Source organism: Procambarus clarkii, chromosome 10 (assembly GCF_040958095.1).
Source record: "Procambarus clarkii isolate CNS0578487 chromosome 10, FALCON_Pclarkii_2.0, whole genome shotgun sequence".
In the NCBI taxonomy this organism is placed as follows: domain Eukaryota; kingdom Metazoa; phylum Arthropoda; class Malacostraca; order Decapoda; family Cambaridae; genus Procambarus; species Procambarus clarkii.
The window spans coordinates 30,043,841-30,062,141 of record NC_091159.1 but is presented as its reverse complement, the minus strand read 5'-3'; the positions used below and the strand labels follow the sequence as shown (position 1 = coordinate 30,062,141).

The window sequence follows — 18,301 nt, the reverse complement described above, 5'->3', positions numbered from 1 at the left end:
AGCGAATCTATAGGAAGAGTTTATACCTTAAAAACAAAATATAACTTGGCATATACCACATATGTACTTATTAATCAGCCAAATAGTGACTACAACCAATAAGTCATATATGTACTGTCTTGTGCGAGAGCGGGTTGCATCACTACCTAAGGGTTAAAAAAAACTGTTGTACAAGAAAAGGATATAGCGACCGGCTCGCGAAATGTGACATAATATTCCGTTTTCTGTTGGTGGGTTTTCTTGTAGGTTAGGTTAGGGCACTTCAGTACATAACCTGTCGTACTGAAATGTCCTGTCCTCTTAATAATAACGTCGCTTTTGGCCGTTTGACTGAAAGTGGATGTAATTTGAAGATGAAAAAAGTATGAAATAAATTTGGGATTTTTTTTCAACACCAGTAAGGTAAGGGTCCTCTGGTAGGTTAGCTGGGCAGGAAATTCTCATAAAGTTTCAAAATGTTATGAAAAACGTTAATTGAAAGTTTCCTCTCCTAACCTTTCCGAGTAGGCCGGACGACTCAAACAGAAAACTGGACAGTACGTCACTTTTGTGAGTCGATTTCATTTCAAATTACGTCCACTTTTAGCCATAGCGCGCATACCATCCAAAAGCGACATTATTTTTAAGAGGACGGGTTGCGTTGGGAACGGGTCGAGAAAATAAAGGGTGCGAGTAAAAAAAAAATAGGGAAGCACTTCTGTAGCATAGTAGTCTACGTCCTAGACTTACAACCGAGTATACCATGGGATGGGGACCTCGATAAGCCCAACAGAGGCTTCTTGGCCTCCATCTATGGGAATGGTAAACCATAATGTGATGTATACGTCCATTTCTTGGTGTATATATATACACGGAGTTTACTTTAGTCCTGTATTCATGGTTAGAGTATACTTGCTGGGTGCTCAGTAAGCTGGCGTTCTTAACAGACCCCCTAAGGCTCAAAGGCCTTCAGAACGACACAACTGGAAGGTACCGGGTTCGATTCTGACGGCAGGACGAAGACGTTTGATTGGGTTAATTTTATACAATCCCGTAACAGGGATTGTATAAAAGTACTCCTTCCCTAACAGGAATTGTATACAAGTACTCCCTCCATAACAGAGATTGTATACAAGTACTCCCTCCATAACAGACATTGTATACAAGTACTCCCTCCATAACAGGGATTGTATACAAGTACTCCCTCCATAACAGAGATTGTATACAAGTACTCCCTCCATAACAGGGATTGTATAAAAGTACTCCCTCCATAACAGACATTGTATACAAGTACTCCCTCCATAACAGAGATTGTATACAAGTACTCCCTCCATAACAGACATTGTATACAAGTACTCCCTCCATAACAGAGATTGTATACAAGTACTCCCTCCATAACAGGGATTGTATAAAAGTACTCCCCCTCCATAACAAGGATGGGTACTATGTGTGATGAATGATGAGCGAATCAAAATTACATACAACTAACTCATCACGTACGTAAATTGCGTAGCTTAAGAGGTAGTTATGTTCCAGCAGTTCTTGAACCCATTATGCACTTAACAAAATTTGTTTATCTTCTAGCGTACGATTATTTAACGTTGTTGGGTAGATTAGATACACAGTGTTTAGTGGGGGTTTTCATACGTATATAGTAGTGTTGCTTAGAGCAGTCGGCTGTTGGCAGTGTTGTAGACGATGAGACGGAGCCTGGAGCAGAGCAGAGAGCTGAGTGAGAGCTCCATGCGGGATGGTGAGTGTGGATACTCGTGGCGCCCAAGAGCGTGGGAGCTCGTGGCGCCCAAGAGCGTGGGAGCTGGAGGCGCCCAAAGAGCGTGGGAGCTGGAGGCGCCCAAGAGCGTGGGAGCTGGAGGCGCCCAAGAGCGTGGGAGCTGGAGGAGCCCAAGAGCGTGGGAGCTGGAGGCGCCCAAGAGCGTGGGAGCTGGAGGCGCCCAAGAGCGTGGGAGCTAGAGGAGCCCAAGAGCGTGGGAGCTGGAGGCGCCCAAGAGCGTGGGAGCTCGTGGCGCCCAAGAGCGTGGGAGCTGGAGGCGCCCAAGAGCGTGGGAGCTCGTGGCGCCCAAGAGCGTGGGAGCTGGAGGCAGCCAAGAGCGTGAAAGTTTGCTGTGGTGGGAGTCTGGCTGTCTGCTCCGTGTCGAAACTGTAGCGTCCTGGGGGTCGGCTGTAACCCGTACACGCCGAGTGCTACAGTCTTGAGGTAGAAGTTGTGTGTTAACTCCCAAGCGTCTGTACTGAAGTTGAACTGAACTACTGTGGGAATTATACTGATGATTGATGAAGATTAAGCCACTCAAGAGGTGGCAGGGGCACGAATAGCCCGTAAGATGATTATTTGCTATCGGCTGCTTATATAATCGGAACAAAACCTCACCTTATCGTTAGGTTATCGTTATCGTTATCTCTAGCAGGTTAGGGAAGAATTATTTGTAATTAGTGAAGAGGTATGAGTTTCGTCATTAGTGGATTAAGTAGACGCATCTCATTAAGTATATGACAGTTTGGAGCGAGTATGTTGTTTACATAATATACTCCCTACAGTATATTTACTAAACTCTGTGACTTTGTTTCTGGGGTTCACTTCCTAAGTCCTTTGTGTCCCTCTGTAACCTTTTCCACTACCACATACAGGATGGGTATGGGGAACACTACCACCCACAGGATGGGTATGGGGTACACTACCACCCACAGGATGGGTATGGGGTCCACTACCACTCACAGGATGGGTATGGGGTACACTACCACCCACAGGATGGGTATGGGGTTCACTACCACTCACAGGATGGGTATGGGGTACACTACCACCCACAGGATGGGTATGGGGTTTACTACCACTCACAGGATGGGTATGGGGTTCACTACCACTCACAGGATGGGTATGGGGTTCACTACCACTCACAGGATGGGTATGGAGTCCACTACCACTCACAGGATGGGTATGGGGTCCATTACCACTCAAAGGATGGGTATGGGGTTCACTACCGCTCACAGGATGGGTATGGGGTCCATTACCACTCACAGGATGGGTATGGAGTCCACTACCACTCACGGGATGGGTATGGGGTCCATTACCACTCAAAGGATGGGTATGGGGTTCACTACCGCTCACAGGATGGGTATGGGGCCCACTACCACTCACAGGATGGGTATGGGGTCCACTACCACTCACAGGATGGGTATGAGGTACACTACCACTCACGGGATGGGTATGGGGTTCACTACCACTCACAGGATGGGTATGGAGTCCACTACCACTCACAGGATGAGTATGGGCCACTCACAGAATGAGTATATCCAAACCACACATATTAAATAATGTAAATAACGAACTAAAAAAAGTCCACTTATCGATGTCAACCAACAAACTCATACTAAACATAAAAAAGACCTACTATATCTTATTTGGAAGCAAATCAACAAATGCAATTCAGCTTCAGAATTTCAGTTTTCTTACCTTAATAATTTTCGTGCTATGTCGTTCGTTTTGGTATCATTGTGTTCGCAATTAAATTCCCTGCAGATGTATATGCTTATAATGTCCAAAAGCCTGGTGAGACTCCCCGCAGCAAGCCTAAAGTTACCCGTGAACGAGCACCAATTTGCACACCACAGCCTAATGTGTATACTCGTTCCGTTTGATAACATAAATTTTCATGTTACATAGCTCGTTTTGGTATCAAATTGTTCGCAATATAAAGGCGCCCATTTTAAAACTAGTCGCATAATAATAGAGCACCAGTCTCTGTGGTGTTGTGGTAAGACACTCGCCTGGCGTTCCGCGAGCGCTATGTCATGGGTTCGTATCCTGGCCGGGGAGGATTTACTGGGCGCAAATCCTTAACTGTAGCCTCTGTTTAACGCAACAGTAAAATGTGTACTTGGATGAAAAAACGATTCTTCGCGGCAGGGGATCATATTCCAGGGACCATAGGATTAAGGACTTGCCCGAAACGCTACGCGTACTAGTGGCTGTACAAGAATGTAACAACTCTTGTATATATCTCAAAAAAATAAAAATAAAAAAAATAAACTGGAATTATAACAAATATTTTAATTTTGGACGCTCATCATCAAAATTATTTATATCTTTCCAGTGTTCTGACATCAATTTTCATGTTACATCGCTCGTTTTGGTATCAATTTGTTCGCAATATAAAGGCGCACATTTTAAAACTAGTCCCATAATAATAGCAATATAAATAGAATTTTAACAAATATTTTAAAATTTAAAATATAGACACAAAAACCTATTTATAATCTTTCAAGTGTTCTGACATCAAGTTTCGTGTTACACCTTTCATTTTGGTATCAAACTGTGCGCATTCTAAAGGCGCTTATTTTGAAACTATCCCGAGGTCGATCGGATAAAAAATTAATTTTATACAAATATTTTTGTAGTGGACGCGAGTCCTGTCCACGGCTAGGACTCAAGAGAAAAAAAATGGACATGATCGGTGTCCAAAGAGAGCGATACTCCTAGACAATGTTAACATCAGCAATAAAAATTATGGAAAATTCCTTGGCCTATACTTAGACAAGAGACTCAACTTCAGCACCCACATACAACAAATAACCAAGAAAGTCTCTAAAACAGTTGGTATACTCTCAAAAAATCAGATTTTGTTTCAAACCCTGCTATCCTCTCATTATTTTACGCGCCAATCTATCCACATCTTACATATGGTGTCTGCCCATGGGGTTCAACCAATGTAAACTACCTCAAGTCCATCATCCCCCAACAAAAATCTGCTTTCAGAACAATAGCAAACTGTTTTCAGACAACACTCAGCCCTCTGTTTAAATCCCTAAACATGCTAAACATAAACTCACTCCACACGTTCTCTTGTGCCATTTACAGTTACAAAACCATGTTCTTAAATACTAACCCTGCTCTGAAACTCTCCTTGGACACATGTAATAGATCCCATAATCACCACACCAGAAATAAATATCTCTTTGATATCCCCAGAGTCAAACTTTATCTGTGTAAATACTCTATGCAAATAAAGGGACCTAGTCTATTGAACTCACTCCCTAACGAATTGAAAAGTGTCCAACTCTTGCCTTATTCATAAATAAAACCAAAAAGTACCTAATTTCATCATCATAGTTTCCTATCTAGTGCTTTATACTCGCACTGGATCTAGTGCTCGATCAGGGAGCCGGTCGGCCGAGCGGACAGCACGCTGGACTTGTGATCCTGGGTTCGATCCCGGGCGCCGGCGAGAAACAATGGGCAGAGTTTCTTTCACCCTATGCCCCTGTTACCTAGCAGTAAAATAGGTACCTGGGTGTTAGTTAGCTGTCACGGGCTGCTTAAGCACCTAGGGGTGGAGGCCTGGTCGAGGACCGGGCCGCGGGGACACTAAAAAGCCCCGAAATCATCTCAAGATAAGATAGTGCTTCCCAAACCCCCAATATATGTACCTGAGCCATACAATCTTTACCCTTGTTGTCATTGCTGTCACCTTATATCATGGTTGCTATATTGAGTGCATATTTTACTGCATTATACCTTAAAATGATCCTCAAATTGTGCTACAATGAACCAGTTGATAACCCTCAAATTTTACTCTTATGTACCTACTAATCTTTATCATTATCGTGTATCGTCATTATCGTGTAGTGTCATTATTGTGTAGTGTCATTATTGTGTAGTGTCATTATCGTGTAGTGTCATTATTGTGTAGTGTCATTATCGTGTATTGTCATTATTATGTAGTGTCATTATCGTGTAGTGTCATTATCGTGTAGTGTCATTATCGTGTATTGTCATTATTATGTAGTGTCATTATCGTGTATTGTCATTATTGTGTAGTGTCATTATCGTGTATTGTCATTATCATGTAATAATCTAATCTTTGTGTATTGTGTCAAATTTTCTTACAATGTACCTGTAATTTTTTTTGTCAGTTTTGCTCGAAATTACCTACTTGAAATTAACTGTTAGATTATGGACCTGCCCGAAACGCTATGCGTGCTAGTGGCTTTAGGCATTGTATGTACTAGCTCTATCTATAAAGCCAACAAACTTTGTAAATCTCTTTATGTATGTACCTTACCTAAATAAAGATTATTATTATTATTATTATGTAAAATTTTGAATGTAAAATCTCTTTATGTATGTACCTTTGCCTAAATAAAAATTATTATTATTATTATTATTAAAATCATCATTGCTATGTACCTTCTTATCCCCAGTGTGCCTTCTTGTATATAAATAAATAAATAGATATATAAATAAGTAAATATATAAATAAAGGGGTACATTACCACTCACAAGATGAGTACATAGGGTCCACTACCACTCACAGGATGAGTACGGGGGTCCACTACCACTCACAGGATGGGAATGGGGTCCACTACCACTCACAGGATGAGTATGGGGGTCCACTACCACTCCCAGGATGGGTTTGGGGTCCACTACCACTCACAGGATGAGTATGGGGGTCCACTACTACTCACAGGGATGGGTATGCGGTCCACTACTACTCACAGGAAGGGTATAGAGTCCACTACCACTCACAGGATGGGTATAGAGTCCACTACCACTCCCAGGATGGGTATAGAGTCCACTATCACTCACAGGATGAGTATGGGGGTCCACTACCACTCACAGGATGGGTATAGAGTCCACTACCACTCTCAGGATGGGTATAGAGTGCATGACAAATGAAGAGCCAAAACCATTTCCTCCACAGAGACGGTGACCCAGAGCCTGGTAGACACGGTGGAGACCCTCCAGGACCTCTCTCACCCTTGTGTGAGGGACTGCGTGGCCGGTGATTCCCGGGTCTGCAACTACACCTTCAAGGTGGGTCACTCAGCTCCATTTACCACACTATACCCCCTCCCCCAACCCCTTCGGTAACTCATTGTTATTTCAGTCATTCAACTTGCATTTTAATAACGTCTTAACTATGAACCTCCTCCTCCACGCCTCCTCCAAAGCTTCAGGTCCTCCTCAAACCTCTTGCCCTCCAAACGTCATCTTGGCTCCTCTCATTATGTATGGGAGAACATTATATATAGAAGCCTCTACTGACTCTATAATTGTTAGCAATGTTAGCAATTATTTTTTTTTAAGATTCCGTGTCATGTATATGATTTTACTTTGTACAATAAAGATTTGACAGTTACAGTGTGTGTGAGAAAGATGGATGCAGTGGCTATGGTGTAGTCGGATCACAACCGAATGATCCCGAGTTCGACTCCCCTCAGTGTTTCCTTTCACCTGATGGTGTTGTTCATTTCAAATAAGGAGCTGGGAAGTAGTGGTGTAGTGGGCTGCGTCCTGGGGAAGTTGTCGCAGTTGACCAAACATTGTGTGTGTGTATATATATATATATATATATATATATATATATATATATATATATATATATATATATATATATATATATATATATATATATATATAAATTCATATAACAACTCTTAGTGTACCGAGAGGAAAGTATTATTGATGAAGAATTTGCCACCTAGATGGAACGGACACGTTGTTGGGTATGATGGGTGTAGATTGATGAAGATTAAGCCACCCAAAAGGTGGTACTACGGGCATGAATAGCCCGTAAGTAGTTGCCCTTTTAAACCATTGCCGATGAGAGAGAGAGAGAGAGAGAGAGAGAGAGAGAGAGAGAGAGAGAGACTCCCGTCTGGGTGATGAATCATTCATAATGATGATTGATGAAGATTGAGCAACCCAAAAGGTGGCACGGACATGAATAGCCCGTAAGCGAGTGAGGAATGAGTGTTGTATATTAATGTTGCAAATTCCTTAAATTTTACTATTAGTATTTTATGCAAAATTATTTTGCTACTATTTATTAATTTATTCCTTTTTAACAACATTTATTTTAAAATATATTTGCTATTAAATTGAAAGACTAATATTTCATTGCACGACTGTTAATTTAGGAATTTTTATAATTACTGTGGAGTTTACCAAACTTTGGACAGAAAATGGTATCTCGCTTGTAAAGTAAAATGAAAAGTATTTTCTTTTACTGGAAATAAAGGTTTATTATTACAGGGCCGTTTAAATTTAGGAAGGCATTTATTTTTTATTTTTATATATACAGACACATACAGAGTAGTGACAAGAGTTCTTACATTATTGTACAGCCACCAGCACGTATAGCGTTTCGGGCAGGTCCTTAAATTAACCGTAATATATTCCCCGGAATACGAACTGCCAAACCGTTTAACAACCAAGGTTGAATTGACCACGTTACAGGTAGAATGGTACATCACCATGAGCAAGGCGTGTCACGACTGTCCCTTCAACGTGAGTGACTGCTCCCGCCCCCACTGTGCTGCCGCGGACGGGTACGAGCGAGCTCTCGTTACTGTCAACCGGAGACTACCTGGACCTTCCCTGCACGTGAGTAGAGACTCTACCTGGACCTTCCCTGCACGTGAGTAGAGACTATACCTGGACCTTCCCTGCACGTGAATAGAGACTACCTGGTGGACCTTCCCTGCACGTGAGTAGAGACTATACCAGGACCTTCCCTGCACGTGAGTAGACTACCTGGACCTTCCCTGCACGTGAGTAGAGACTACCTGGACCTTCCCTGCACGTGAGTAGAGACTACACCTGGACCTTCCCTGCAAGTGAGTAGAGACCACCTGGACCTTCCCTGCACGTGAGTAGAGACTATACCTGGACCTTCCCTGCACGTGAGTAGAGACTATACCTGGACCTTCCCTGCACGTGAGTAGAGACTACACCTGGACCTTCCCTGCAAGTGAGTAGAGACTACCGGTGGACCTTCCCTGCACATGAGTAGAGACTACCTGGTGGACCTTCCCTGCACGTGAGTAGAGACTATACCTGGACCTTCCCTGCACGTGAGTAGAGACTATACCTGAACCTTCCCTACACGTGAGTAGAGACTATACCTGGACCTTCCCTGCACGTGAGTAGACTACCTGGACCTTCCCTGCACGTGAGTAGAGACTATACCTGGACCTTCCCTGCACATGAGTAGAGACTATACCTGGACCTTCCCTGCACGTGAGTAGAGACTATACCAGGACCTTCCCTGCACGTGAGTAGAGACTATACCTGGACCTTCCCTGCACGTGAGTAGAGACTATACCTGGACCTTCCCTGCACGTGAGTAGAGACTATACCTGGACCTTCCCTGCACATGAGTAGAGACTATACCTGGACCTTCCCTGCACATGAGTAGAGACTATACCTGGACCTTCCCTGCACGTGAGTAGAAACTATACCTGGACCTTCCCTGCACGTGAGTAGACTATACCTGGACCTTCCCTGCACGTGAGTAGAGACTATACCTGGACCTTCCCTGCACGTGAGTAGAAACTATACCTGGACCTTCCCTGCACGTGAGTAGAACTATACCTGGACCTTCCCTGCACGTGAGTAGACTATACCTGGACCTTCCCTGCACGTGAGTAGAGACCACCTGGACCTTCCCTGCACGTGAGTAGAACTATACCTGGACCTTCCCTGCACGTGAGTAGAGACTACCTGGACCTTCCCTGCACGTGAGTAGAGACTGCCTGGACCTTCCCTGCACGTGAGTAGAGACTACCTGAACCTTCCTTGCACGTGAGTAGTAGTAGCACATACAGGATTACAGTAGTATTCCATACATGTGGGTATAGTACATATATTAAAAAAAGTCCCATTAGTGCAGTCTGATTCGTTCTTGACACACAATCAAGAATGCCGGGTTTGAATTCCAGGCGGGGCCAGAAATGGTTGGGCACATTTCCTTTCACCTAATGCCTCTGTTCACCTGGCAGTGAGTAATGGATAACACATACTGTACTATGAATAGTACATAAGTGAATATTACATACAGATACCAGTACTTGTAGTTTGGCTTGTAGCTTTTATACATGTGTAATGGGGGGTGGGGGAGTTTTATACAGGATTCATATCCAGCTGGAAAAAATCATCAGAGCAAATGGGGGACACCTTTGACAAGCCACCAACTTCCTGTCCTTTGTGGAGGCCACAACAGTGTAAGTGCCCCCTCAGGTAAATTCAGTTAAATATCCTATGAGCAAAACCAGAGATTGGGGTACTCAACATTGGGGTATTCGGCATTTACCAATTTCTTAATTTTCCATTCTTTTATCTTCCATTTTGCTAATGGAGACATTTACAGTATTAACTATCCTTTGTCAACTTTCTTGGAATTAATATTATTTATTTGTTATAATTATGGATGGCATCACCTTGTGTTTCCCGAGTGTAAATTCTGGTACAGCCTTAGTGTATACTGTACTTAGTTCCCCAAACCAGCATATATATCTAGTACTCAGAACCAGCGTATACCTAGTTATCAAAACTAGCATATACACACTGCAACCACCACCACACACTTCCACCACCACCACACACTACCACCACAAGCACACACTACCACAACAGTAGTACTCAGAACCAGCATATATATAGTTCTCAAAACTAGCACATGCCTAGTTCCCAAAACTAGTATATACTGTTCCTACTTCCCAAAATCCATTTCCACCAGCAAGCAAAGCATTCTGTATCAATCAAATTTCTAAGCTGGTTCATGTTAATTTTCCTAGTGATTTACTGTTAAAAGACAAATTTGGTGGATATATATATATTTATTGACTTATGGATCGAACTACAAATTAAGAGATAAATGCACAATTGGTAATATTGTATCGTACATATATATATATACTTTATAAGCAATACCATCCAATGCTTCTTTTGTCAGGTGTGTGTTGGGGATGAGCTTGTAGTTGATGTGGTCAACGAACTGGGCAGCGATTCTACTTCTATCCACTGGCATGGACTTCATCAGTTGGGTACCCCTTACATGGATGGTGTCCCATTCCTCACACAATGTCCCATTCATGCTGGAACCACCTTCAGGTAGCATCCTCTTTTTCACCTAGTTATGCATTGATGACACCACCTTTAGGTGACATCCCTTCTTCATCTAGTTTCCATTAATGACACTAACTTCAGGTGACACCCCCTTCTTCATCTAGATCCCTACACTGATGTCACCACTTTCAGGTGACATTCCCCTTCTTTACCTAGTTCCCTACACTGTTGGTACCACTTTCAGGTGACATCCCCTTCTTCATTAGTTCCCCACACTGATGGCACCACTTTCAGGTGACATCCCCCTTCTTCACCTACTTCTTCATTTATGGCACCAATATTATCCAATATAATATAATCTTTAGATTATACCAGGACTTCCAGTAAATGTAGATACATAGACTTCACAGAAGATTTTGATGAGATATCACATAAAAGACTCGTAAGGAAATTACAAGTAGATAGAATAAATGGAAAAGCACTAGAATCAATTAAACAATGGTTAAAACAAAGAAAGCAAAAGGTCATCCTAAATGGAAATGAATCAGACTGAAGAAATGTGTTAAGTGGGGTATCACAAGGTTCCATTTTGGGGCCAACTCTTTTTCTCATATGCATCAATGACATGGACTATTAAAAATCACATCATAAAATTTGGAGATGGCATTAAGATTGGTAAAGTAGGAAGTGAAAATAATACTGAGGCCTTGCAAGGAAATCTACAAGAACTACACAAATGATCAGAAAACTGCAAATGTGCTTTAATATTGAAAAATGCAAGACCGTGCACATATGGCATGTACACATCACAACTATCAAAGTAACAACAGTACCATGCAGCAGATTGAAGAGGAAAAATACCTAAGAATCACTATCCATTAGTCAATGAAAGTTGTGCAACAAGTGGAAGCTGCAGTAAAAAAGTCAACCAAATCCCAAGAATAGTCAAACGAATCTTTGTCTTCAAATAAAAGTGGTGATTCAACTGTACAAATCTTTGGTACACCCACATTTGGACTACTCTATTCAAGGAAGGAGACTTATCTTCAGAAGGATGTATCTGCATTGGATACGTATCTGCATTGGTACAATGCAGAGTAACAAAAATCGTCCCATTTAAGTTGACTCACACTAGGAAAGTTGATGGCCACAGGTCTAACAACTATGCAACCAGACATGACAGGACAGATCTCACAGAAACTTTTAAAATAAATCACGAATTGAAGGATATTAGTCCAGACCATTTTAATTAAAAGGTCAAATGTAATAATTACAAGGGACAACAGCTTCAAGCTCAACAAGCCACAATGTAGGACAGAAAACATTAGATGTTTTTTCACCCATTGGATAATAAATCCTTGGAACTATCTACCGACCAAAACTATAAATGCCAAGACATTACTGCAGTTCAAAATCCAGTTGGAACAAATCCTCGGAAAAATGGGGGACGTTTGTCTAGCTACCGGCTTCCTGTCTCCATTATGGCCATCAGGTAAATTCAGGTAAATTAGTGCTAATAGACAAATAATCAGTTAAACTATTTGGGAAGAGTAATTGACAAAAAAAAAGAAGTGTGTGCAAGCAAAGCTGAAAACATATGTCAGGAAAGGAAAGTCGCTGGTGAAATAATTTAATTCCTGGTTAGGAAGAATAAGCCAGGAAGAGATGTGTCCCACTCTTATATATGAATCTTAAATGCAGGTGTTGTATGTGAAAACTTGACAAATTGTAAGACAAGAGAGCAGACTTCAGATAATTTTGATAATTCATCTATCCGCTGAAGCTGTAAATGCCAAGATATACAGGTAACTTCAGTTCAAAACCTTTCATTAGCCACTGTCTTTCTGTCCCCATTGAGGACGGTGCCCATCAAACATATTCAGGTAAGTAAATTTAATGGTAACTGGATGGGCAGGTATGATGAGTTAATTTACCCAAATTTACTTTAGGGTCACTAACACTACTGGCCTTGACGAGGACACGGAGCTGGTGGCTTTGTTTAAGGTCCCCACATTTGCCCTGATGATTTGTTCCAGCTGTATTTTTAAATTTAACAGAGTCTTGGCATTTACAGCTTCAGCGGGTAGGCAATTCTATGGGCTTATAACCCTGTGGGCGAAAAAGCAGTCCTACATTGTGGCTTGCTGATCTTGAAACCATTGCTCCTTGTTTATATTACATCTAATCTTTTAAAGAAATTGTCTGGATTAACATCCTCCAAATTATTCAGTATTTTAAAGGTCTTGATGAGATCCGCCCTGTCAGGACTGGTTTGCAGTGTTCCTGGTATGAGAGACGATTTAATTCTAGAATGATTTTTGTCGCCCGGTGCTGTACTTTCTCCAAAGCAGCTATGTCCTTCTGAAGATGAGTTATCCATGCTTGGATACAATAATTCAAGTGGGGATGCACCAGAGATTTGTACAGTTGAATCATCACCTTTCCTTAAAGTTAAAGGTATGCTTGATTATTACTAGGGTTTGGTTAGCTTTTTTTTCTGCTGCTCCTACCTGTTGTGCAACTCTCAGTGAATTGTGGATTTTGACTCTAAAGTTCTTTTTTTCATCGATCTGCTGCAGGGTAATGTTTTTAATTTGGTAATTGTGACATGGGTTGTTATGTCCCACATGCAAATGTCATGCATTTTCCGATATTAAAATATCTATCGATATCTATGACATTGATGTATAAGACAAAAAGTGTTGACCTCAAAATGAACACATGTGGTACTCTACTCGCCATATTTTTCCAGGCAGATTCATTCCCATTTAGCATTATTCTCTGCTTTCCTTGTTTTATCCATTCTAGTACTGTATTTTACCATATATTCCATGTGCCTGTAATTTCCATGCTAGTCTTTCATGTGGTACCTTATCAAAAGCTTTAGCAAAATCCATGTATACTACTGTACATCCCCAAGAAGTCCTTTGTCTGAGAAGCTGGTTACCCTTTCCAAAAATGTGAGCAGGTTTGTAAGCCAGGATATATTTTTAACAAAGCTATGTTGCGTCAATTTTCTCAAGATTGTTTGCTGTGAGATGGTGAATGATTCCTTTACTTAGGATTCTCTCCATGAGCTTGCTGATGTGTGATGTCAAGCTGATCAGATGGTAGTTTTCTACTGAGCTCTTTCTGCCTTTTTTTAAAACAAGAGTGACATTTGCATATTTCCAATCTATGGATACTATCCCTTGGTACAGAGATTTCCTGAAAAGCAGTTTCAGTAGTTGGCACAGTTCCAATGTTAGTTCCTTTATGACTCTGGACTGAATTCCATCCAAACCTGGGGCTTTGAGTCTTTTAATAATAATAATAATAATAATTTGTATTTACTAGAAGGTACAATGAGTTTGTGAGATTACATAAGATTAGTATTTTTACATTCTTGCAAAGCCACTAACACTCATAGCATTTTGTGCAGGTCCTTAATCTGAAATATTAGGTAAGATGAAAAGGTACATTGTATCAAAATTTTATATCAACATATAACTACAATCTAAATTGACAGAGATGATTACACTGTTGAAGATATGTCTTAAGAGCTAATATTTGGAAAGTGGGTAGCACAAGATACAGTGTGAGTTTGAAGCACAAGGTTGGAAACTATGAGAATGAAATTTTAATTTGTCAATACTCTTAGGAAGTGTTTAGGAATAAGGTTTGGTACATGTAAATAGCAACAGAGAATGTGTGGATTGAGTGTATGTTTAGCATGTTTAGGGATTTAAAAAGAGGGACTGTGTGTTGTCTGAAAACAGAGTTTGTTATAATAATTATTCATACCTACTGCTAGTATCTTTTAATAATTAATATTTACCAACTTGCAGGAAACATGAATGTCTTAAAGTCTACTTATGATTCCCAGATACCACTTCTTGGCAGACAACCCTGGCACACATTACTGGCACTCTCACTCTGGTAAGTGTACTCACTTCTGGCACTCTCACTCTGGGAAGTGTACTCACTTCTGGCACTCTCACTCTGGGAAGTGTACTCACTTCTGGCACTCTCACTCTGGTAAGTGTGCTCACTTCTGACACAGTCACTCTGGTAAGTGTACTCACTTCTGACAGTCACTCTGGTAAGTGTACTCACTTCTGACACACTCACTTTGGTAAGTGTGCTCACTTCTGACACACTCACTCTGGTAACTACACTTACTACTGTGTAGTGAGTGTAGTTACACACTCTAGTAAGTGCAAAGAAATATAAGAAAATTCACTTTCACAAACAGAGTGGCAAACGGTTGGAACAAGTTAGGTTAGAAGGTGGTGAAGACTAAAACCGTCAGTAGTTTCAAAGTGTTATCTGACAAAGAGTGCTGGGATGACGGGACACCACGAGCATAGCTCTCATCCTGTAACTACACTTGGGTAATTACACACTATTGGCACACTCACTGGTAAGTGTATACACTTCTGGCACCCTTTGGTAAGTGGACCTCTCTCAACCTTGACTAATCACACTTAGCCCATACCAATGGCTGTGCACCTGATATATTTATGGGAATTATTTTTTTTTTTTTTTAACAAATTCGGCTTCAATCTCAAAAGTAGCCTCCTACTTCCAACACCATAACTGCCAACATCAGAACTCCTATTGTCACATCACCCAACCACACTGGCCCACATATTCTTACACCTCACTGTCATCTTCATGTCCAGGGATGCCTCTAGTACACTGCTCTCATTAACAGCACCACACACACACCAGCATGTTCTACACTTAAGGCTACCCTTCTCAACACTACAAACACTACGCATCACCTATGGCATGATCAGCTCAAGACACTGGGGTCATGGTGATAGGTCTTCGGCTAAACTCCTGCAACATGCACAACTCAGTTAATATTGAACATTTCTGGGAACAATATGACAAAAAACTATAAGGGAAACTAGTTAAAGGTTATGAAAAAGCAGCTGGCATCTAAGAGTCTGATAAAAATGATAAAGGAGTGAATAGTGGAGCATCTGGAGAGGGTATATATATTTCAGACATTTTGGCTTTAGAGAGGAGGAAATTAATATTTGTATTACTTGATAATTCTATGAAAATATCATAGTAACTTACTATGTCACATATTAACTTAGTAAAAGTCACTTATATAATGCAGTAGGTGTTGGGAGTTGGGTATACTGTATTGCATATTTGTGTTCTGCTCAAAAGCATTTTATATGGGTCTTCACCATTAAAGCTAGATATTGAGGTAGACTTTGACGACTTGAAAGACAAACCAAATACCAAAGAAGAGTACCAAATAAACACGAATCAAAGGGCCACAGTCAGAGAAGAGTTGTTGAACTGGAAAGATAATATGCCAGGTGGGAGTCTTGAAGAATTATTTCTGGCTTACATTCATATTTCTAATCTATGTTCCCATCCTGTACCTTGTCTACAATTATTTTTAAATTCTGTCTAACATCTTTTAAGATGTTAGACAGAATTCTAACATCTTTTAAGATGTTGAGGCAAGGTAAATTCAAGAAATCTTTAGCCTATTTTCTGATTTTTTCTGATCTGTTCTAAATTTCAGTATACTCTGTAGTTGCTTAGCTTTATGACCCCTATACCACAGAATTCATGGCTCTCCTATGCTGTACCTAGGAATATAGGTGTTTGCTGTTGTGCATAGGATAGTTAGATGCTTCCTAGCTTGATTAGTGATTACAAGCAAGAGCAAGAAAGGGCTTCAATTATTAGTGTTAAGTATTATTAATTTTTTTAATATAAATTTTCAATTATTAGTATTAGTGTTTATTACTATGGTATTTGTGCTTGGGGCTCTACTACCCAAAATCACTTACGTACTCTAATTACTCAACACAAAGCTGCAATTAGGACAATATCCAACTCTGGCCCCAGACATCACTCGGTACCCCTACTCAAATCTCTGAATATGTTAGACATTAAGTCACTGCACATTCTCTCATGTGTATTATACATATATAAAATGCTAAACTATAATGCCAATCCTGATCTCAAAAGCTTCATAGAAGGTTGTAACAGAACCCATGAGCACTACACCAGAAATAAATACAGTTTTGATATTCCTAGAGTACGACTTAATCAAACTAGAAATGCTCTACAAATCAAGGGGCCCAAAATGTGGAATGACCTTCCCAACCATGTTAAAGACTGTACCTCTCTCAACCAGTTTAAGATAAAAACGAAGCTATACCTAATAAATTCCCTGTAACCTACCTTACCCTTCTATTGTTAACCAATGTCTGTTTTTTTGTAAAGAGCGCTGTTTGTCGACATAATTGTATTTGTGCTGCTTTTTCAGCTATGTTTTCATTTCTTGTTTTCATTCTACTCTTTATGCTCAATTAGTATTAAGCTTGTCATTTAAGTTTTTCATGCCCGAAACGCTTTGCGTAATAGTGGCTTTAGGCATTGTATGTACTAGCTCTACCTATAAGTCAACCAATCTTTGTAAAAATTTCTAGTATGTATGTACCTTACCTAAATAAACATTTATTTTATTTATTATTTTTAGATCTCCCAAATATTCACCTTCTGAATATTCTCCAGTGATTTGGTTTAATATTTATACTGTATTACCTTTCAGTGAGGCTTGAAAATTTCATTTTGAATCCATGCTGAATTTCTCACTTGATTGTACAGTCCATATCTTAGAACACAATGAGCAGTCAAATAGCCTAAGTCTTAGAAATGCATGAAATACCAAAGCTTTATTTTTCCTGACATTTTCACAGAAGCAAACATGTGATCTGTTTCATATAACTGTTTTTTGCCATTGCTATATTCTAGGTATGCAGCGGACAGATGGAATGTTTGGATCATTTGTGGTTCGGGAGCCACGGGAAGATGATCCCCAAAAAGACCTGTATGATGATGATGACTACCACCATATTTTTGTCATTACTGACTGGCTCGATGGTCTAGGCATTGCAAAATTTGTCAACCATCATCACACAGAGGTATGAAGAGTTTATATTAAACTAGTTTTGCTCATTCACTTGTATTTTATGCTAAAGGGTCAAAAGAAGTATTATTAGATCTGTTAAAAGAAACCCAAATAAAAGTCCAGGATGATGACTTTCTGGGCTAACTTTGAGAAGACTATCATGGAATGAGAGAGGAATGGCAAAACACCTCCTGGAGGGAAGGAATGAAATTATCAGGAGAAAGCCCCAAGCCATTGTGAATACTGTACATGAATAAGAAAATTCATTTTTACAATGGAAGGGATGGAAACTATCAAGAGAAAGTGCCAAGCCAGTTGTAACAAGTTAAGTGAGACAGTAGTGGAGGCCAAAAACGTCACTAGTTTCAAAGTGTTATGTGATAAAAGAGTGCTGGGAAGACGGGACACCACTAGCATAACCCTCATCCTGTAATTACTCCTGGAGAGAGTTAATAGGAGATCAAGGCATGGAGGCATCATGGTTAAAATTCTAAAAGGTCATCACTGAATTTAAAAAAAATACCTGA

At 40.5% G+C, this 18,301-nt stretch overlaps 1 protein-coding gene across 3 annotated transcripts in view; it reads left to right on the top strand.

Moving 5' to 3' along the window:
* Window positions 1–18,301, top strand: part of LOC123745791 (uncharacterized) — an 83,108-nt gene that overhangs the window by 40,222 nt on the left and 24,585 nt on the right. Inside the window, exons 2-6 of one of the 3 annotated variants that reach the window (XM_045726785.2) lie at window positions 6,696–6,808; window positions 8,234–8,380; window positions 10,731–10,888; window positions 14,709–14,761; window positions 17,618–17,787. In XM_045726785.2, the coding sequence (XP_045582741.2) occupies window positions 6,696–6,808; window positions 8,234–8,380; window positions 10,731–10,888; window positions 14,709–14,761; window positions 17,618–17,787 (641 nt within the window). Of the gene's footprint in view, window positions 1–6,695; window positions 6,809–8,233; window positions 8,381–9,494; window positions 9,517–9,536; window positions 9,549–10,730; window positions 10,889–14,708; window positions 14,762–17,617; window positions 17,788–18,301 lie in introns of those variants that run through there. The other 2 variants (XM_069321817.1, XM_069321816.1) reach the window with 2 other exon arrangements.